Source organism: Hyla sarda, chromosome 4, assembly GCF_029499605.1.
Source record: "Hyla sarda isolate aHylSar1 chromosome 4, aHylSar1.hap1, whole genome shotgun sequence".
Classification (NCBI taxonomy): Eukaryota; Metazoa; Chordata; class Amphibia; order Anura; family Hylidae; genus Hyla; species Hyla sarda.
This window is the reverse complement of record NC_079192.1, coordinates 224,177,412-224,201,350: the sequence shown is the minus strand read 5'-3', so window position 1 is coordinate 224,201,350 and position 23,939 is coordinate 224,177,412. Positions and strand designations below refer to the sequence as shown.

The 23,939-nt window shown below is 45.1% G+C and overlaps 1 protein-coding gene across 3 annotated transcripts in view; it reads right to left on the bottom strand.

The window, feature by feature from the left end:
• CPNE8 (copine 8) overlaps positions 1–23,939 on the bottom strand; it is a 517,377-nt gene that overhangs the window by 257,098 nt on the left and 236,340 nt on the right. For all 3 annotated transcript variants that reach the window (XM_056573670.1, XM_056573669.1, XM_056573671.1), the window contains exon 6: positions 8,110–8,186. In XM_056573670.1, coding sequence (XP_056429645.1) covers positions 8,110–8,186 — 77 coding nt within the window. The remainder of the gene's footprint in view (positions 1–8,109; positions 8,187–23,939) is intronic.

The window sequence follows — 23,939 nt, the reverse complement described above, 5'->3', positions numbered from 1 at the left end:
GTGGCTGAATGACACAGCGTGCAGGCGTTGGCAGCATGAGGAGACCATATAGTGGCTGAATGACACAGTGTGGAGGTGTCGGCAGCATGAGGAGACCATATAGTGGCTGAATGACACAATGTGGAGGTGGTGGCAGCATTAGGAGATCATATAGTGACGGGATGACACAGCCTGAATGAGGCTGAAGCATGAGGAGACTATATAGTGGCTGAATGACACAGCGTGGAGCTGTCGGAAGCATGAGCAGACCATATAGTGGCTGAATGACACAGCGTGGAGGTGTTGGCAGCATGAGGAGACCATATAGTGGCTGAATGACACAGTGTGGAGGTGTTGGCAGCATGAGGAGACCATATAGTGTCTGAATGGCACAGCCAGGAGTTGGCAGCAGCATGAGTAGACACTAGGCCTTCACAATCCCTAAGATTACAAGATGAATTCTGAAATTTAAACTGAAGATTTTGAGTAGCTAGTACTACCATCAAAATTTTTTTATTCCCAGACCCAGTCCCAGTGGCATCAGTAAACCATATATTGCCTAAATGGCACAGCCTGGAGTTGGCTGAAGCATGAGGAGACCATATAGTGTCTTAATGGCACAGCCTGGAGTTGGCGGCAGATGAGGAGACAATAGGGCCTCACAATCTCTAATAATAAAAGATGAATTTTGAAATTTCAATTGAAGATGGATGGTACCAAGTGCTACCATAAATATATATAGTTAATGTCCTAGGCTCAGCAGCATCACTAAACCATGTAGTTGCTATATGACACATACAAGAGCAGGCAGCAGCATGAGTACACAAGAGGGATTCACAACCCCTAACATTAAAAGGTGAATGATGAAATCTCTATTGAAGATGCATGTTAGCTAGTGCTACCATCCAAAAATTTAAGGCCCAAGCCCAGCAGCATCAGTAAGCCAAGTAGTTCCTGAAACACACAGTCAGGAGCAGGCATCAGCAGTACACAAGAGGATTTCATATCCCCTTACATTGAAAGAACAATGTTGAAATCTTAATTAAGCATGTATTTAGCTAGTGCTAAACATTTAAAAATGTAAGGCCCAAGCCCAGAAGCATCAATAAGCCAAGTAGTTCCTGAAACACACAGTCAGGAGCAGGCATCAGCAGTACACCCGAGGGTTTCATAACCCCTTACATTGAAAGATCAATGTTGAAATTTCTATTAAGCATGTATTTAGCTCGTGCTAAACATCCAAAAATTTAAGGCCCACGTCCAGAAGCATCAATAAGTTAAGTAGTTCCTGAAACACACAGGAGCAGTCAGGCGCAGGCATCTGCAGGACCCAAGTGGGTTTCATAAACCCTTACATTGAAAGATCAAGCTTGTAATCTCAATTAAGCATTATGTTAGCTAGTGCTACCAGAACATATTTGGAGTTAATATCCCAGTCCCAGTAGCATCAGAAAATGATATATTGGCTAAATGACACAGCCTGGAGGTGGGGAAAGTATAAGGAGCCCATGTAGTGTCTGAATGGTACAGCCTGAAGGTGGCTGAAGCATGAGGAGACCATTGCAACACAAGAATTTGATATAGAAATCTAAGATATTGAAATTGAGGATTTTGAAATGGAACTTAACTCCCAAGTTTTAGTGTCCTGGGCCCCGGCATGTGGGTACAAAGGACCTAATCTAACAAGGAGTCACATGTCAGCACAATGATAGAGCCTGGAGGTGGCATCAGTAGGAGGAGACCATATAGTGTCTGAATGGCACAGCCTGGAGTTGGCAGCAGCATGATGAGACCATTGAAATCTATGATTTTGACATTTAAGATTTTGAAATTGATATCATTGATTTAGTAATTTAAATTTCACTACTCTGCCTGACATACTTATTGCGTATTTGAGGGGAGTACAATACGCTTAAGTTCGCATAAAACAGTATTTGTCTAGAACAGCCGCAGGGGTGTACTATTGGCTGTCCTTTCACAGTATATAGACCCTTGACAGATTAACAGGAACAAAATAGTACACTACTTAGATGTAGGTATGTGGTATGCACTAATAAAATACTTATTTTTACCTGTGTCCCAGATTACAAAATTCATTTATAATCAGAAATTGTCAGAATACCACCTGACATTCAAAATAATAAACTGATAGATACATTCTCTGAAGAAAAGGATCCTTCATTAGATGACAATATGAGTATTGTGTGTTCCAGTGACATTAGCTAATCGGAGGAACAGGAAAACATGATACAACTTAATTCTGCAATCACAACAAAGAATGAATGACTTAAAGCCTACTGGAACTGAGGAACTTCAAAATGGTAGTCAGTCAATTCAAACAGCCGGTTGTCAGTATCCACAGTTCCCTGTTTCTGCTAGTCCTTGGCAATATTCATTTTATTACTGGTCTGGTATCAACATGGCAATAATGCTGGGTGAGTAACTCAAGGATAGCCACATGTTTCCTACAATACACAGTCAATATATGGAGACCATGACACAGCATGGAGATGGCTGAAGCATGAGGAGACCATATATAGGTAATGTCCTAGGCCCAGCACCATCACTAAACCATGTAGTTGCTGAATGACACAGACAGGAGCAGTCAGCAGCAGGAGTGTACAAGATGGTTTCATAACCCCTAAGATTGAAAGATCAATGTTGAAATCTCAAGAATGTATGTAAGCTAGTGCTAACATCCAAAAATGTAAGGCCCAAGCCCAGCAGCATCACTAAGCCAAGTAGTTCCTGAAACACACAGCCTGGAGCAGGCATCAGCATGAGTTTACAAGAGCGCTTCACAACCCGTAACATTATGTTAATGTTGAAATCTGTATAGATAATGTATGTTAGCTAGTGCTAACATCAAAAAAAAATTTGGCACAGGCCCAGCAGCATCCCTAAACCATATAGTTGCTGAAACACAGCCTGGTTCAGGCAGCAACAGAAGTACACAAGAGGGCGTAATAACCCCTAACATTAAAAGGTGAATATTGAAATCTGTATAGAACAGGTATGTTAGCTAGTGCTAACATCCCAAAAATTTAGGCACAGGCCCAGCATCAGTAAGCCAAGTAGTTCCTGAAACACACAGCCTGGATCAAGCAGCAGGATGTGTACATAAGAGGGCTTCACAACCCCTAACATTAAAAGATCAATGTTGAAATCTTTAATGAGCATGTATGTTTACTAGTGCTACCATAAAAATTGTAGGTAATATCCAGCAGCATCGGGAAACAATATATTGGCTGAATGACACAGCCTGGAAGTGGGGAAATCACAAGGGGCCCATATAGTGTCTGAATGGCACAGCCTGGAGGTGGCTGAAGCATGAGGATACCATATAGTGGCTGAATGGCACAGCCTGGAGGTGGCATCAGGAGTCCTGAAAGTGACCCTAACACAAGGAATTTCTGAAACTGGGGACCAGCAAGTTAATTATGTTTTGCAGTATCCATGGCAGCACAATGAGAGAACCTGGAGGTGGTAGCATCAGCATGAGGAGACCATAGAGCAGCACAATAATAGAGCCTGGAGGTGGCAGCATCAGCATGAGGAAACCATATGGCGGCACAATGACAGTGCCTGGAGGTGGTAGCATCAGCATGAGGAGACCATATGGTGGCACAACGACAGGGCGGGGCATTATCGGCTTATCGGCAAGGTAATTGCTGATACCGATAATGCCCAAAATCGTGATTATCGGCCGATAATATCGGCCAAACCGATAATCGGTCAATCCCTGGTATGTAGGCTCTTGACAGATTAACAGGTACAAAATAGTACACTACTTAGATGTACGTATGCGGTATGCACTTAGGAGGGCAGAAAAATGCGCTACAATGAGCCTAAAAACTCTGTAATTTTTGTAAAACACCATCCAGTGATGACTTTTTGGCTGTCCTTTCACAGTATGTAGGCCCTTGACAGATTAACAGGTACTAAATGGTACACTACTTAGATGTACGTATGCGGTATGCACTGATGAGGGCAGAAAAATGCGCTGCAATACGCCTAAAAACTCTGTATTTTTTTTAAAACACCAGCTGGTGAGTACTTTTGCTTGGACTTTGACAGTATGTAGGCCCTTGACAGATTGACAGGTACAATATGGTACACTACTTAGATGTAGGTATGTGGTATGCACGTATAAGGGCAAAAAAATGCGCTACAGTACACTTGGAAAACATATTTTCATAAAACAACAGCCAGTGATTAGTTTTCCCTGGCCTTTCACTGTATGTAGGCTTGTTACAGATTAACAGGTACAAAAAAGTGCACTACTTAGATGTAGGTATGTGGTTTGCACGTATGAGGGCAAAAAAATGCACTACAGTACACTTGGAAAACGTATTTTCATGAAACAACAGCCAGTGATTACTTTTGCTTGGACTTTCACAGTATGTTGGCCCTTGACAGATTAACAGGCACAAAATAGTAGACTGCTTTGATGTAGGTATGTGGTGCACCTATGAGGGCAGAAAAATGCACTACAGTCCGCTGAAAAAAAAATTTTTGCACAGCAGCAGGACACAACAGTGCGCACCACAAAAAAAAAAAAGTCTATTAAATCCAAAATTGCACTCTGTCACAGAGTATTAAGAATGGTGTGAACTGCTGGTTTTTATACCGTCTACAGAATAGTATAAGCAGCAGATGATTTCTTGTGGATAAAAAAATACACAGAATTGCGCTGAAAAATCATTCCTGCCTCCTGTGATAGGGTTCATGAAGTTAAGGCAGCTTATTGATATGTATGAGGCAACGAAAAGCTATCTGCACTTTTTTGATAAAATGCTGAATAAAGTTAATGGCTGGCGTAAAAATCCTTCTCAGTGAGAACAAGCAAAGCACTGCTCTTCTCTCTGTCCACAAAGCTGATGTGACTAGCAGTTGGCAGTGGAACGTTGCGTTATAATCAATTCAGCGTGTCTGTGTAACACACAGAGACACGCAGTCCCTCCTAACCCTCTACAGTGTATGGCATGAAAAGCAAAGTACTGTGTGTGATCTAACAAAAAAGATGCATGGAAACACTGCATAGAAAGTGGCACATGGTGAATTACTTCCCATAACAAATGTTTTCCATGTTGGGAACGTTACCCCACCTGCATATCAAAGTGATTGGAAGGGTCATGTCAATGCGCAGTGACTGATAAAGTAATGTAAAAGACATAAATTAAGGACATTCATAGAGTGATACATGGGAGATGAGTTTTTCATAATACAAGATGCTGCATATAAAACAAACGCAAAAACAACGAAGGATCTTCAGCATAAAAGTCGACTATTCAACGATCAATCCCAATTCCTTCAGTATGCGCAAGGCCACCATCTCCTTGGCCTGCTGGTACTTTTCTGTAGGAATAAGCTTGTCTCCAACCAGCCAGGAATAGCCAGTGAAATGCACGTCATATCCTGGTATAACCACCTTATACCAAAACCTGAGCCACCCCAAATGTACTTGTTGATATGTATGAGGAAAGGAAAAGCTATCTGCTCCCCTCTGATAAAATGCTGAATAAAGTGACTGGGAGGTTGATGGCTGTTGTAAAAATCCTTCTCAGTGAGAACAAGCAAAGCACTGCACTTCTCTCTGTCCACAATGCTGATGTGACTAGCAGTTGGCAGTGGAACGCTGCGTTATAATCAATTCAGCGTGTCTATGTAACACACAGAGACACGCAGTCCCTCCTATCCCTCTACAGTGTATGGCATGAAATAAACAGCCGCAAAATGGCTGCCGATTATACAGTGACCCCCCGACCTACGATGGCCCCAACATATGATGAAATCGACATACGATGGCCTTTCAGAGGCCATCGCATGTCGATGTCAGCATCGACATACAATGCTTTTTTATGTCGGGGCCATCGCATTAAGTGCTATCCGACAGCGCCAAATGCTTAAGCTGCTGCCGGATAGCAGCTTAATGTTCCCCGTGTAGTGCGGTAAGTATTACTTACCCCTCCACGATGCTCCGGGGTGCCCTCCGGGTCCAGCGCTGGTCTTCCGGTGTCTTCTCGGCCCTCTCCGATGACGTCAATACGCTGCTGCGCACGTCATCCAATAGGAATGGCGTACGCAGCGGCGTAATGACGTTGCTAAGCAGGCCCAGTAAGGCCTTGCGGAAGACAGAAGAGGACCGGAGAAGACAGCAGAGGACCGGAGAAGACAGCGGAGAGCCCAGCGGAGGCCGGGCTCACCATCGGGAGCGGCGGGGACACCATCTCGAGCGGCGGGGACAGGTGAGTACAGCTTCCTATACTTTACATTGCACGAATCCCTCAACATACGATGGATTCGACAAACGATGGCTCGTTTGGAACGAATTACCATCGAATGTTGAGGGACCACTGTATAGGGCTGTGACATCACAGGGGTCAATGAATGCTGATAGGCTGCATCCTGCATGTGACTCAGGGTCATCCCGCCTACCTGCCTTCCCACTTTGCCTTCCCAGCATCCCCTGCCCTATGTACTGACATTTTTAGGTGTCCCGGAGCCTGGAACGCTGTTAATTGGAGTTTAAATCCTGAAATTCGTAACTAATTCAGGTTCATCTGCTTCGATTCGTTCATCTCTAATATTCACCAATAAAAAAAAAAATTCACTCGCAACTGCTGGAACCTCACTACTTAGGTACCACTGTACCACACGCGCAATCCTCAGCATGAGGACGCCACCACTCCCCCCTGCACCCACCACCAACCATTGCTACCAACTACTAACTACAGCCACTTCCATCATGGCTGGATGCATGTCCGTGCCATCCTGCAGCAAGATCAGATCGCGACAAGCAGCACTCTCCGAAGCCGCAGACTAACATTTCGAGTCTGCCGCATGTCCGTGCCAGTCTGCAAGCATTAGGAAGAATGGCTCTTCACATTGCTGTATTGCTTCCCAGATCGTGTATATCCTCTGAAAGCTGTGGGGACCCTCTCTCTATTTGCTGGCTGTCGGGTGGTGAGTGGTGCAGTGCACCAACTGTCTCATATGTTTAAACTGCCTATCTAATTACATCATAGACTCTATCCAACAAGTGACGATACATTTTTATGCAGGTGGTCTTTCATTGGACTTAATACTGATTTTTATCATATTTTTACTCTTATCATTTATTGCTAATTCATAAATATGTATCTCATCTTTGGCAAGGGCCCTGCTATAGATATGACTTTCAATTAATAGTTTAATACATATTTTAAGTAAAACTAGCCATATCAGTTATTAATTTATTTTTATTTAAGTAGTATATGCATACTTAGAGGGCTATATCCAGTCGTGTAAATTCTCTGTTTGTTTTTTGGTAAGAAGGGAATCGTGCAACACAGCGACCTCGGTATACATTGTTTTTATAGTGTGAGCCACCCACAACCCTTTGTGTTATTTTCTTAAATGTGGCCACACAAAAGTTACTATGAAAAAACAACATTCTAACAAATGACTTTCTATGGCTAGGTTCACACGGCCGCTGTCTCATGCCCGCTATTCACATGTCATTACTGCTAAACAGACCACACTAACAAACAGATGCAAACTGATACAAAAGAATGCCATTAAGTGGCATCTTGTTGCATCAGTTTTTAAGCCATTTATTGTCCATTTTTATTTTTGTCTGGCTACTTTCTGGTTGCTCGCACCTCTTCTGAGCATGATCAGAAGTAATAATGGATCAAAAACGGATTTGAAAAAAATGGGTGCAAAGGGATGACATTACAGGCTCATCCGTTTCCCATAGACTTCAATGTTACATTTATTGAATCTGTTTCTTTTCCATTTTTTCTTTGACGGAAGAAAAAATACTGCATGCACCATTTTTTCTCTTGCAAAAAAAACAAAACGGAAATTAAACCAAAGAAGTGCAAACGGCTGACAAAGGATTGTAAAAAAAATTCCATGGGATCCATTTACAATCAATTGAAAGCAGTTTGAAAGAGGCATGACCGGAATTTCAAACGGGAAGGTAATTACGGGGACAGACGGCCGTGTGAACGGGCCTTATGCATTTATCCAGGTTGTATATATGTTAGCTGTTCGTAAATGACTCTCCCGTATATAAAGTAGCCTTAACCGTAGCTACAAATAGTAAAAGATGAAGAATAAAGAAATTCAATATTGAATACTCACGTTACAGGCTTCTCAAGTCGACTTCCTTGAGAACCAACTATTTCTCCCAAAGTACAAAACATTTGCCCAAGAAAATCCTGTAGAAAATAAAGAAAAGCCCATTTTATTCAAGGTAGATAAAAGTTAGCCACTAGCCACACAATGGGGAGTATTTACTAATACTACTTTGCATGTATCATCTTAAGGAAGGTGGTGCAAAAACAAAGCCATAAAAGGTTTAACTATCCTACAACAGTGTGTAAGGTGCAGTGTTTATGGTGTACCAGTGTTTCTGCTGCTGGAGCTCATAAATAAGAAGGAATCTGCTACTCTTCTACAAAGCAAACTTGAAGGTACAAAATATGCCAGTAACATCAAGTTATCACTATCCACTGAATGGGTAATACCTGCTAGATAGTTGCCTCCTACTGCTAGTCAAGCATGTGCACAGTCACTCTATTCCAGGGGTTGGCAACCCCTGGCACGCATGCCACTCATGGCATGTGTGGTGCTTTTCAGTGGCACGCAGGGCTGGCTCCGGGCAGAGAGGCGCTCACTCCGCTAATGGGGATCCAGGACCCCAAGGTGAGCGAGCGCCACTTTCAGCTGTGTGCGCACACGCACACACAGCTTAAGCCTCCTCTCAGTGTGAACCACAGGACCCGCGGCTTCACTGAGGGGAGACCTGTAAACTCTGCCCCCACGCAGTATAGGTGCCGATGAGTGACTCATCGTCGCCTGCACTGTAGCGGGAGAAGAAATGCGTGGGAAATAGATGAGTAAAAGTTTTTTTTAAGCATCCTGGCATTAGCAGGGGAGGGGAGGCAAGGTGACAGGAGGCGGGATGGGTGTTTTGCAAAGTGATGATGATGACGAGGTGGTGGCGATGAGGGGAGGGGGCTGTAAAGTGATGATGATGAGGGGAGCGGGGTGCAAAGTGATGATGAGGGGAGGGGGGTGCAAAGTGATGATGAGGGGAGGGGGGGTGCAAAGTGGGTGCAAAGTGATGATGAGGGGAGGGGGGTACAAAGTGATGATGATGATGAGGGGAGGGGGGTCCAAAGTGATGACAATGGGGGGGGGTGCAAAGTGATGATGATGAGGGAAGGGGGGGGTGCAAAGTGATGATGATGAGGGAAGGGGGGTGCAAAGTGATGATGATGAGGGGAGGGGGGTGCAAAGTGATGATGATGAGGGGAGGGGGTGCAAAGTGATGATGATGAGGGGAGGGGGGGTGCAAAGTGATGATGAGGGGAGGGGGTGCAAAGTGATGATGATGAGGGGAGAGGGGGTGCAAAGTGATGATGATGAGGGGAGGTGCAAAGTGAGGATGATGAGGGGAGGGGGGGGTACAAAGTGATGACGATGAGGGGGGGTGCAAAGTGATGATGATGAGGGGGGGGTACAAAGTGATGATGATGAGGGGGGGGTGGTGCAAAGTGATGATGATGAGGGAAGGGGGGGTGCAGAGTGATGATGATGAGGGGAGGGGGCTGCAAAGTGATGATGATGAGGGGAGGGGGTGCAAAGTGATGATGATGAGGGGAGGGGGGTGCAAAGTGATGATGATGAGGGGAGGGGGTGCAAAGTGATGATTATGAGGGGAGGGTGGTGCAAAGTGATGATTATGAGGGGAGGTGCAAAGTGAGGATGATGAGGGGAGGGGGGTGCAAAGTGATGATGATGAGGGGATGGGGGTGCAAAGTGATGATGATGAGGGAAGGGAGGGTGCAAAGTGGGTGCAAAGTGATGATGAGGGGAGGGGGGTACAAAGTGATGATGATGATGAGGGGAGAGGGGTCCAAAGTGATGACGATGAGGGGGGGGTGCAAAGTGATGATGATGAGGGAAGGGGGGGTGAAAAGTGATGATGATGAGGGGAGGGGGGTGCAAAGTGATGATGATGAGGGGAGGGGGTGCAAAGTGATGATGATGAGGGGAGGGGGGGTGCAAAGTGATGATGAGGGGAGGGGATGCAAAGTGATGATGATGAGGGGAGAGGGGGTGCAAAGTGATGATGATGAGGGGAGGTGCAAAGTGAGGATGATGAGGGGAGGAGGGTACAAAGTGATGATGATGAGGGGGGGGTGCAAAGTGATGATGATGAGGGGAGGGGGTGCAAAGTGATGATGATGAGGGGAGGGGGGGTGCAAAGTGATGATGAGGGGAGGGGATGCAAAGTGATGATGATGAGGGGAGAGGGGGTGCAAAGTGATGATGATGAGGGGAGGTGCAAAGTGAGGATGATGAGGGGAGGAGGGTACAAAGTGATGATGATGAGGGGGGGGTACAAAGTGATGATGATGAGGGGGGGTGCAAAGTGATGATGATGAGGGAAGGGGGGGGGGTGCAGAGTGATGATGATGAGGGGAGGGGGCTGCAAAGTGATGATGATGAGGGGGGGGTGCAAAGTGATGATGATGAGGGGAGGGGGGTGCAAAGTGATGATGATGAGGGAAGGGAGGGTGCAAAGTGGGTGCAAAGTGATGATGAGGGGAGGGGGGTACAAAGTGATGATGATGATGAGGGGAGGGGGGTCCAAAGTGATGATGATGAGGGAAGGGGGGGGTGAAAAGTGATGATGATGAGGGAAGGGGGGGTGCAAAGTGATGATGATGAGGGAAGGGGGGGGTGAAAAGTGATGATGATGAGGGGAGGGGGGTGCAAAGTGATGATGATGAGGGGAGGGGGTGCAAAGTGATGATGATGAGGGGAGGGGGGTGCAAAGTGATGATGAGGGGAGGGGGTGCAAAGTGATGATGATGAGGGGAGAGGGGGTGCAAAGTGATGATGATGAGGGGAGGTGCAAAGTGAGGATGATGAGGGGAGGGGGGGTACAAAGTGATGACGATGAGGGGGGGTGCAAAGTGATGATGATGAGGGGGGGTGCAAAGTGATGATGATGAGGGGGGTGCAAAGTGATGATGATGAGGGAAGGGGGGGTGCAGAGTGATGATGATGAGGGAAGGGGGGGTGCAGAGTGATGATGATGAGGGGAGGGGGGTGCAAAGTGATGATGATGAGGGGAGGGGGTGCAAAGTGATGATGATGAGGGGAGGGGGTGCAAAGTGATGATGATGAGGGGAGGGGGTGCAAAGTGATGATTATGAGGGGAGGGTGGTGCAAAGTGATGATGATGAGGGGAGGTGCAAAGTGAGGATGATGAGGGGAGGGGGGGTGCAAAGTGATGATGATGAGGGGAGGGGGTGCAAAGTTATGATGATGAGGGAAGGGAGGGTGCAAAGTGATGATGATGAGAGGGGGGTGCAAAGTGATGATGATGAGGGGAGGGGGGGTACAAAGTGATGATGATGCGGGGAGGGGGGTTGCAAAGTGATGATGATGAGAGGAGAAAGGGTGCAAAGTGATGATGATGAGGGGAGGGGGGTGCAAAGTGATGATGATGAGAGAAGGAAGGGGGTGGAAAGTGATGATGATGAGGGGAGGGGGGTGCAAAGTGATGGTGAGGGGGAGGTGCAAAGCAATGATGATGAGGGGGTGCAAGGTATGATGATGATGGGGGGGTGCAAAGTGATGATGATGAGGGGGGTGCAAAGTGATGATGATGAGGGGAGGCGGGTGCAAAGTGATGATGATGAGGGGAGGCGGGTGCAAAGTGATGATGATGAGAGAAGGAAGGGGGTGCAAAGTGATGATGATGATGAGGGGAGAGGGTGTAAAGTGATGATGATGATGAGGGGGGATGCAAAGTGATGATGATGAGGGGAGGGGGGTTGCAAAGTGATGATGATGAGGGGGGGGTGCAAAGTGATGATGATGAGGGGAGGGGGGGTACAAAGTGATGATGATGCGGGGAGGGGGGTTGCAAAGTGATGTTGATGAGAGGAGAAAGGGTGCAAAGTGATGATGATGAGGGGAGGGGGGTGCAAAGTGATGATGATGAGAGAATGAAGGGGGTGGAAAGTGATGATGATGAGGGGAGGGGGGTGCAAAGTGATGGTGAGGGGGAGGTGCAAAGTAATGATGATGAGGGGGTGCAAGGTATGATGATGATGGGGGGGTGCAAAGTGATGATGATGAGAGGAGAAAGGGTGCAAAGTGATGATGATGAGGGGAGGGGGGTGCAAAGTGATGATGAGGGGAGGGGGGTGCAAAGTGATGGTGAGGGGGAGGTGCAAAGTAATGATGATGAGGGGGTGCAAGGTATGATGATGATGGGGGGGTGCAAAGTGATGATGATGAGGGGGGTGCAAAGTGATGATGATGAGGGGAGGCGGGTGCAAAGTGATGATGATGAGGGGAGGCGGGTGCAAAGTGATGATGATGAGAGAAGGAAGGGGGTGCAAAGTGATGATGATGATGAGGGGAGGGGGGTTGCAAAGTGATGATGATGAGGGGGGGGTGCAAAGTGAAGATGATGAGGGGGGGTGCAAGGTAATGGTGATGATGATGAGGGGGATGCAAAGTGATGATGATGAGGGAAGGGGGGGGTGCAAAGCGATGATGATGAGGGGAGGGGGTGCAAAGTGATGATGATGAGGGGAGGGGGTGCAAAGTGATGATGATGAGGGGAGGGGGTGCAAAGTGATGATGAGGGGAGGGGGGTGCAAAGTGATGATGATGAGGGGAGGGGGTGCAAAGTGATGATGATGAGGGGAGGGGGTGTAAAGTGATGATGATGAGGGGAGGGGGGTGCAAAGTGATGATGATGAGGGGAGGGGGGTGCAAAGTGATGATGATGAGGGGAGGTGCACAGTGAGGATGATGATGGGAGGGGGGGTGCAAAGTGATGATGATGAGGGGAGGGGGGTGCAAAGTGATGATGATGAGAGGGGGGTGCAAAGTGATGATGATGAGGGGAGGGGGGTACAAAGTGATGATGATGTGGGGAGGGGGGTGCAAAGTGATGATGATGTGGGGAGGGGGGTGCAAAGTGATGATGATGAGAGGAGAGGAGGTGCAAAGTGATGATGAGGGGAGGGGGGTGCAAAGTGATGATGATGAGAGGAGGAAGGTGCAAAGTGATGATGATGAGGGGGGGTGCAAAGTGATGATGAGGGAAGGGGGGTGCATAGTGATGATGATGATGATGATGAGGGAAGGGGGGTGCATAGTGATGATGATGATGATGATGAGGGGAGGGGGTGCAAAGTGATGATGATGATGAGGGGGGTGCAAAGTGATGATGATGAGGGGAGGGGGAGTGCAAGGTAATGTTGATGGGGGGGTGCAAAATGAAGATGATGATGGGGGTGCAAAGTGATGATAATGAGGGGAGGAAGGGGGTGCAAAGTGATGATGATGATGAGGGGAGGGGGGGTGCAAGGTAATTATGATGATGATGGGGGGTGCAAAGTGATGAAGATGATGAAGGAAAGGGGGGTGCAAAGTGATGAAGATGATGAGGGGAGGGGGATGCAAAGTGATGATGATGAGATGAGGGGTGTGTGCAAAGTGATGATGGTGAGGGGAGGGGGGGTGCAAAGTGATGATGATGAGGGAGGTGCAAAGTGATGATGATGAGGGGAGGGGGGTGCAAGGTAATGGTGATGATGATCGGGGGGTGCAAAGTGATGATGATGAGGGGGTTGCAAAGTGATGATGATGAGGGAAGGGGGGGTGCAGAGTGATGATGATGAGGGGAGGGGGCTGCAAAGTGATGATGATGAGGGGAGGGGGTGCAAAGTGATGATGATGAGGGGAGGGGGGTGCAAAGTGATGATGATGAGGGGAGGGGGTGCAAAGTGATGATGATGAGGGGAGGTGCAAAGTGAGGATGATGAGGGGAGGGGGGGTGCAAAGTGATGATGATGAGGGGAGGGGGGTGCAAAGTGATGATGATGAGGGAAGGGAGGGTGCAAAGTGATGATGATGAGAGGGGGGTGCAAAGTGATGATGATGAGGGGAGGGGGGGTACAAAGTGATGATGATGCGGGGAGGGGGGTTGCAAAGTGATGATGATGAGAGGAGAAAGGGTGCAAAGTGATGATGATGAGGGGAGGGGGGTGCAAAGTGATGATGATGAGGGGAGGGGGGTGCAAAGTGATGGTGAGGGGGAGGTGCAAAGTAATGATGATGAGGGGGTGCAAAGTGATGATGATGAGGGGAGGGGGGTGCAAGGTGATGATGATGATGGGGGGGGTGCAAAGTGATGATGATGAGGGGGGTGCAAAGTGATGATGATGAGGGGGGTGCAAAGTGATGATGATGAGGGGAGGCGGGTGCAAAGTGATGATGATGAGGGGAGGCGGGTGCAAAGTGATGATGATGAGGGGAGGCGGGTGCAAAGTGATGATGATGAGAGAAGGAAGGGGGTGCAAAGTGATGATGATGAGGGGAGAGGGTGTAAAGTGATGATGATGATGAGGGGGGATGCAAAGTGATGATGATGAGGGGAGGGGGGTTGCAAAGTGATGATGATGAGGGGGGGTGCAAAGTGAAGATGATGAGGGGGGTGCAAGGTAATGGTGATGATGATGAGGGGGATGCAAAGTGATGATGATGAGGGAAGGGGGGGTGCAAAGCGATGATGAGGGGAGGGGGGGTGCAAAGTGATGATGATGACGAGGTGATGATGATGAGGGGAGGGGGGTGCAAAGTGATGATGATGAGGGGAGGGGGTGCAAAGTGATGATGAGGGGAGGGGGGTGCAAAGTGATGATGATGAGGGGAGGGGGGTGCAAAGTGATGATGATGAGGGGAGGTGCACAGTGAGGATGATGATGGGAGGGGGGGTGCAAAGTGATGATGATGAGGGGAGGGGGGTGCAAAGTGATGATGATGAGAGGGGGGTGCAAAGTGATGATGATGAGGGGAGGGGGGTACAAAGTGATGATGATGTGGGGAGGGGGGTGCAAAGTGATGATGATGAGAGGAGGAAGGTGCAAAGTGATGATGAGGGAAGGGGGGTGCATAGTGATGATGATGATGATGATGATGAGGGAAGGGGGGTGCATAGTGATGATGATGATGATGATGAGGGGAGGGGGTGAAAAGTGATGATGATGATGAGGGGGGTGCAAAGTGATGATGATGAGGGGGTGCAAAGTGATGATGATGAGGGGAGGGGGGGTGCAAGGTAATAATGATGATGATGAGGGGGGTGAAAAGTGATGATGACGGGAGGGGGGGTGCAAAGTGATGATGATGAGGGGAGGGGGGTGCAAAGTGATGATGATGAGGGGGGTGCAAGGTGATGATGATGAGGGGAGGGGGGGGTGCAAGGTAATAATGATGATGATGAGGGGGGGTGAAAAGTGATGATGACGGGATGGGGGGTGCAAAGTGATGATGATGAGGGGAGGGGGGTGCAAAGTGATGATGATGAGGGGAGGGGGTGCAAAGTGATGATGATGAGGGGAGGGGGTGCAAAGTGATGATGATGAGGGAAGGGAGGGTGCAAAGTGATGATGATGAGAGGGGGGTGCAAAGTGATGATGATGAGGGGAGGGGGGTGCAAAGTGATGATGATGAGGGGAGGGGGGTGCAAAGTGATGAAGATGATGAGAGGATAGGGGGTGCAAAGTGATGATGATGAGGGGAGGGGGGTGCAAAGCGATGATGATGAGGGGAGGCAGGGGGGCGCAAAGTGATGATGATGAGGGGAGAGGGGGTGCAAAGTGATGATGAGGGGGTGCAAAGTATGTTTTATGGTGTGTACTGATTCTGGGGTCTGTATTATGATTGGTGATTCTGGGGTCTGTATTATGAGGGGGTCTATATTACGATGGGGTCTGATTCTGGGGTCTGTATTATGGTGGGGACTGATTCTGAGATCTGTATTATGGTGGGGTCTGATTTTTGGGTCTGTATTATGGTGGAGTATGAGTCTGGGGTCTGCATTATGATGGGGTCTGATTCTGTGGTCTGTATTATGTAGGGTTCTGATTCTGGGGTCTGTATTGTGGTGGGTGGTGATTCTGGGGGGTCTGTATTATGGTGGGGTCTGATTCTGGGGTCTATATTATAGAGGGGTCTCATTATGGGGTCTGTATTAATTAAAGGGGGGGTCTGTATTGTGGTGGGGTCTGATTCGGAGGTCTGTATTATGGTGGGGACTGATTCTGAGGCTTGTATTATGATGGGGTCTGATTCTGGGGTCTGTATCATGGTGGGGTCTGTATTACAGTGGGGTCTGATTCTGGGGTCTGTATTATGGTGGGGTCTGATTCTGAGATCTGTGTTATGGTGGGGTCTGATTCTGGGGTCTGTATTATGGTGGTGTCTGATTCTGGGGTCTGTATTATGGTGGTGTCTGATTCTGGGGTCTGTATTATGGTGGGGTCTGATTCTGGGGTCTGTATTATGTAGGGGTCTGATTCTGGGGTCTGTATTGTGGTTGGTGGTGATTCTGGAGTCTGTATTTTGGTCAGGACTGATTCTGGGGTCTGTATTATGGTGGGGTTTGATTCTGGGGTCTGGATTATGGTGGGGTCTGATTTTTGGGTCTGTATTGTAGTGGGGTCTAATTCTGGGGTCTGTGTTATGGTGGGGACTGATTTTGGGGTCTGTATTATGGTGGGTACTGATTCTGGGGTCTGTATTATGGTGGGTACTGATTCTGGAGTCTGTATTATGGTGGGTACTGATTCTGGAGTCTGTTTTATGGTGGGGACTGATTCTGGTGTCTGTATTATGACGTGATAATAATGGGGGACTTTAAAGGGGTACTCTGGTGCTTAGACATCTTATGCCCTATCCAAAGGATAGGGGATAAGATGCCTGACCGCGGATCTTGCACGCGGCACCCCGTTTGTAATCAGTCCCCGGAGTGTGTTCGCTCCGGGTCTGATTACGGGCGATCACAGGGTGAGCGGCGTGTGACGTCACGCCTGCGCCCCCAAGTGACCTCACGCTCCGCCCCTCAATGCAAGCCTGGGTGCCGCGTGCAAGATCACGGGGGTCCCCAGCGGTGGGACTCCCGCGGTCAGGCATCTTATCCCCTATCCTTTGGATAGGGGATAAGATGTCTAAGCACCGGAGTACCCCTTTAACTATCCTGAAATAAACTGGGAGACTGAGTCCTGTGAATCTAATAAAGGAAACAGGTTTCTGACTATAGCTAAAGACAATTATCTGTCCCAAATGGTGCAGGGCCCGACCAGAGGGGGCGCCCTACTGGACTTAATATTAACCAACAGACCTGACAGAGTAACTAATGTGGAAGTAGAAGGATACCTAGGAAATAGTGATCATAATATAATACATTATAACTTGTTCTTCAATAAGGGAATCTCTCAAGGGGCCACAAAAACAATGAGCTTTAGGAAGGCAAAGTTCGAACAACTCAGAGAAGCCCTTAACAATATAAAATGGGATAATGTCCTCAAAAACAAGAATACTGACACTAAATGGGAGACTTAAAAATATCTTAAATTCTCACTGTACGATGTATATACCTTATGGGAATAAAAGGGTCAGAAATAAAAGAAAACCAATATGGATGAACAAAAATGTTAAGGGGGCAATAAATGACAAAAATAAAGCATTTAAACTACTAAAACAGGACGGCAGTGAAGAAGCATTAAAAAGCTATAAAGAAAAATGCTAAATATGTAAAAAACAGATAAAAGCTGCAAAAATTGAGACATAAAAACTCATTGCCAAAGAGAGTAAAACTAACCCCAAAATGTTATTTAACTATATAAATAGCAAAAAGATCAAAAATGAAAGTTTGGGCCCTTTAAAAAATGATGAGGAGGAAATTATAAACGGGGATGAGGAAAAATCTAATATATTAAACAAATTTTTCTCCACTGTATTCACCGAGGAAAATCAAATGCTAAGTGAAATACATTGTAATAAGGTAAACTCCCCAATACAGGTCACCTGTTTAACCCAGGAAGAAGTACAGTGCCGCCTACAAAAAATAAAAAAAATAAAAATAGACAAATCACCAGGTCAAGATGGCATTCACCCCCGTGTTCTAAAGGAATTAAGTAATGTAATAGACAGACCCCTATTTTTAATATTCACGGACTCTATAGTAACAGGGACTGTTACCCAGGACTGGCGCATGGCAAATGTGGTACCAATATTTAAAAAGGGATCAAAAGGTGACCCCAGGAATTATAGACCTGTTAGTTTAACCTCTGTTGTATGTAAATTGTTTGAGGGTTTCTAAGGGATGCAATTCTGGGGTATCTTAGTAAAAATAAATGTATGACCCCATATCAGCATGGCTTTATGAGGGATCGGTCCTGTCAAACTAACCTGATCAGCTTTTATGAGGAGGTGAGCTCCAGACTGGACTAGGAACAATTGCTGGATGTCGTATATATGGATTTTTCCAAAGCATTTGATACAGTGCCACATAAAAGGTTGGTGCATAAAATGAGAAGGATGGGGCTGGGTGAGAATGTGTGCAAGTGGGTAAGTAACAGGCTCAATTATAGGAAATAGAGGGTGGTTATTAATGGTACTCATTCTGATTGGGTGACTGTTACTAATGGGGTACCACAGGGGTCCGTCTTGGGTCCTGTTCTATTTAATATATTTATTAATGACCTTGTAGAGGGGTTGAATAGTAAAGTAGCAATCTTTGCAGATGATACTAAACTCTGTAGAGCGTTAAACACTATAGAGGACAGTGCACTGTTACAAATGGATCTGGATAGGTTGGAGGTTTGGGCTGGGAAGTGGCAGATGAGGTTCAACACTGATAAATGTAAGGTAATGCACATGGGGAAGAAAAATCCGGGCTGGGATTATGTTATGTTATGATTAAATGAGCGCACACTTGGGACGACTGACATGGAAAAGGATTTAGGAGTCTTGGTTAATAGTAAACTTAGCTGTAGTGACCAGTGTCAGGCAGCTGCTGCCAAGGCAAATAAAATCATGGGGTGCATCAATAGGGGTATAGATGCCCACGACAAGGAAATAATTCTACCGCTGTACAAATCACTAGTCAGACCACACATGGAATACTGTGTACAGTACTGGGCACCAGTGTAAAAGAAAGATATAGTGGAGCTGGAGAGGGTTCAAAGATGTGCAACCAGAGTAATACTGGGAATGGGAGGACTACAGTACCCAGAATGATTAGCAGAATTGGGGTTATTTAGTTTAGAAAAAAGAAGGCTTAGGGGAGACCTAATAACTATGTATAAATATATCAGGGGGCAGTACAGAGATCTCTCCCATGATCTATTTATACCCAGGACTGTATCTATAACAAGGGGACATCCTCTACGTTTAGAGAAAGAAGGTTTCTACACCAGCACAGACGGGGGTTCTTTACTGTAAGAGCAGTGAGACTGTGGAATTCTCTGCCTGAGGAGGTAGTCATGGTGAACTGTGTACTAGATTTTCAGGGACAGAACGTTGATCCAGGGATTTATTCTGACTGCCATATTTGGAGTCGGGAAAGAATTTTCAGTCACTAGGGTGACCACTAGTATCCATTTTTCCCATTCACTAAAAGGTAATATAAAACGTAACTTTTAATGCCTTGGCCTTAAAAGTTATGTTTTATATTACCTTTTGGTGAATGTGAAAAATGGATACTAGTGGTTACCCTAGTGACCAACTGTAAATAAAATGTGAAATTAATCCTCCATTCACCGGTCCCCTTTTTGTTCATTTGGGAAGGAATTTTTACCTCTAGTATGAGGATTTTTTGCCTTCCTCTGGATTAACTCAGTAGGGACTCATGAGTGTTATAGGTTGAACTTGATGGACTCTGGTCTTTTTTCACCCTTATGAACTATGTTACTATGTTACTCACTGTAAGGTCCTTGCAGCGAGAACAATATATAGGGACAATTCTGGAAATAAAAACCCTGTGACAAGCCACACCCCCACAAACCCCACCAACAGCAAGCCACACCCACAATACAACACACCTGCAATAAAGCCACACCCATATGTCCGGCACACCAAGCGACTTAGAAAAAAAATTGGGCACAGCACTACCAAAAGGTTGCCTACCCCTGCTCTATTCAAATGCTACAAAAGTATGTTCAAACGGTAGAATTTCCACAGAATTGCAGTGGAATTTCTGTGTTTACAGAACACAGAAATCCACCGAAATTCAAGCCCCATTAACTTTAATGAGATTCCACCATGGAATTACGCAAAACATAAGACTGATCTTATATTTATGCGGAATGCAGAAAGCAAAATGTCACTGTGAAAATTCGACTGTCTGAAAGGGACAGCGGAATCCTATTGAAATGAAAGTACTATAAATTACAGCAGAACTTCTGGCGGAATTTTTCCGTTGAATTCCACCCAGAAGTTCTGCCATGTTAACATACCCTTAGCCAGATACAGTCCTTAGCTATCTCCAGCAGTCTATCTTGGAAAGTCCCATGTATAGTATGTCACATAAGTAACAACACCCCTCACATTTTGTAAATATTTTTTGTTATATATTTTCATGTGATTAAACTAAAGAACTGCCAGTCTGCTACATTGTAAAGTAGTGAGTGCACAGCCTGTATAATAGTGTTTAATGTTGAGTCCCCTCAAAATAACTCAACGCAAAGTCATATACCTTGGCAAGAAAAGTGGAAATGTCCAAATTAGGCCCAAGTTTTAGACATTTATGGTTGTGTGTTGAGTTATTTTAACCCCTTAATGACATGGATGTAAATGCCTGTCCTGGTGCAGAGGTATTTTGCGCACCAGGACATACATTTACGTCTTGTACATGACCGCGAGCATCAGAGCAACCGAGGACCCGCCGGTAATGGCGCACATTAGTGATCGCGCTGATGTCCGCCTTTAACCCCTCAGATGCCGTGATCAATACAGCATCTGTGGCAACACACGTGTTTAAATGGATGATCAGGATCCGATAGTCTAAAATAGCTCTTGGAGGTCCCTTCACCTGCCTCCGGCCATCTCCAGGGGTCTTCTGCTCTGGTCTGAGATTGAGCAGACCATAGCAGAAGATCGACGATAATACTGATCAGTGCTATGCCCTATGCATAGCCTTGAACAATATTAGCAATCAAATGATTGCTATAGATAGTCCCCTATAAGGAAATAAAAAGTGTAAATAAAAATGTAAATTGTCCCTTTTCCCATTTTACCCCTCAAAAAACGTAAAAAAAAAATTAATAAACATATCTTGCCACGTACGTAAATGTCCGAACTATCAAAATATAATGTTAATGATCCCATACAGTAAACAGCGTTAATGTAAAAAAAAAAAAAAAAAGTCCAAAAGTTCAGCTTTTTTGTCACATTTTATTAAAAAAAAAAAAGAATAAAAAGTGATTTAAAAGTTTCATATAAGCAAATGTGGTATCGATAAAAAGTACTAATCACGGCGCAAAAAATGAGCCCTCATACCGCCCTATATACAGAAAAATGAAAAAGTTATAGGTGGTCAACATAGGGCGATTTTAAACATACAGATTTTGTACAAACATTTTAATATCTTTTAAAAGCAGTACAATAATAGAAAAGTATGTAAAGATGGGTATCATTTTAATCGTATTGACCCACAGAATAAAGAAAATATGTAATTTTTTTTCTTTGTGTTTTAAAAAAAATCTTTTTATTATTCATTTCAATTTAGAAGAAGGGAAGTTAAAACATTTTCATAAAGGACATGTTGTATCTCAAGTTGTTTTACAACATCAATTTGCGAAATTTACACAAAAAATTTCCTACAACATGTTCTCCACATATCCAACTAATAATGAAACCCCGCCTCTCCTCCCGACACAGTGGGTGGAGCCCTCTCTTGGTGGGAGAGGGATCAATCTGCAACTAATGCAACAGCTTTAGGCACCCTGATTGAAAACCACAGGTCTTTTGATGGATGCAGCTCATTTATGTTTCAATGGGTGGTGTGGCTGATGTGTGGGAGGGAGGAAAATGGAATTGTGGGATTTGTAGTCAAAAAAAGAAAATTCAAACAAGGAAATACAAGTTCAGAAAAAGCTAGCCACAGTATTATGGTAATCTCACAACATAGCCATTTAGCCCCAAGACAAGCAAGCACAGATCCTTCCTAAGCATGTCCATTACTTCCTGCCAGGTACGTACTAAAATCACCTTATGTGGATAACCCCTTTAAGTTAGGTAGAGGCACCAGGCAGGGGTGCCCATTTTCACCCTTATTATTGACGATATATATAGAGCCCCTGGCAGCATGGATTAGAGAGAGCAATACGTTTGAGGGATTTGGAGCTAATGGGGGAAGCAATAGGATTTTGTTATATGCGGATGGTATTCATCTTTTTGTCACGCATTCCCAAAAGAAATTCCCACATATAATAGAGATGTTTGAGAAATATGCCTTTGTATCCAGGCTGGAAATAAATTGGAGTAAATCTATTTCGCTCCCTTTATATGGGGATATAAAAAATAAGGGAGGAAAACTAAAAATCTTAAGTAAATCGGAATGCTTCACCTACCTGGGGTAAAAATAGCAGCGGATAATGAGAAGTTTATGATTAACAATATATGGCCCTTAATAGAAAAATTGAATAATAGAGTTAAAATATGGGGGAAAATGCCTTTCATAATGTCAGAGAGGGTAGCAATCGTAAAAATGGTAGTCCTGCCCCAAATTTTATTGTTGTTAGTGCATCACCAATATGGATAAACAAAGTGTGGTATCACAGGATGGAGGTCCTATTACTATGAGGTAGAAAACGAGTTAGATTGAAATATAGAGAGTTCACAGCACCATGGGAAAAGGGGGAATAGGATTGCTCAATTTGTTAATTTACTATAGAGAAACACAGTTGGTTTGGATTGTAAATTGGAGGGACTCCCAATTTCTGTGCACAGAAGTTAGAGAAAATAGGTTAGATAATATATATGAGGTTTTGGAGTTAAATGCACAAGAGGACAGATATAGCATTAAAAGTCTTTTGATGATGAGATTAAGCAAAGTGTGGAATAAGCTGAAGACTTTGTTACACTTAAATAATAGTATGGGGTTCACACCACTATGGAATAATAAGAGATTGGTAGAACTTCTGACATGCTATCGGAAAAAAAAGGAGTTAAAAAAGTTGAACAAATGTTTTAAAATGGGCAATTACACAGTTTTAGCTATGTTAGAGAAGTGTATGGATTAAGGGATAAGGATGAGTTATACTATTTACAAATTAGTCACTCCGTGGGGAACACAATAAATAAGGAGGTGTATAAGATAGAGAAACACAAGATAGTAGATGATAGTATCGATAATATATCAAAATTTGAATCTGAGTATAGGTATAAATGGAGTAGAAAGGGTTAAGAGAAAATGGAAAGGCTACACAGATAACATACGGGATAATAGTTGGATAAACATGGGTCACAATATCAGTAAAGTATCATGTAATATGCAAGATAAAATAAAAAAATTTAAAATGTTGCACATGGTTCATTATTCACCATTACAGTTACACACAATGGGGGTAAAAAGCTCTGCACAATGTTTGAAATGTGGATTGGGTAATGCAGATTATTTACACAATTTTTGGACTTGCATTAAGGTGTCTAACTTTTGGAAGCAGGTAATAATGGAAATAGAAAATAAAATAAGTAGGGAGATTCCTCGCATGGTGGAATTCATCCTATTAGGTGCAGTAGATGGAGGGAAAATATGAAGACAGGAGCCCAGATTTATCAAAGAATGTCTACAGTAGAGCTATTTTCCTACATTTATATGCGTGGTGGGTTTGCCTAGCGTGCATCTTATTTATCAAGAAGGTGCAGCAGGATGATGAATTTTGCCCAGCTCTGGTGTGGTGGGAAAAGCTCTACCACATACACGATTTCTAGATGCTTGTGAGGGAGGGAAGTAGACACTTTCTCGGGTCCTGAATTTGGAAGGTTAGGTGTTTTTACTTACTTTCACAGAGCTGCCGGGACATTTTTACTGGCATTTTAGACACTACAATCAAATTTGATTGCTGTGTCTAAGGGGTTAAAGC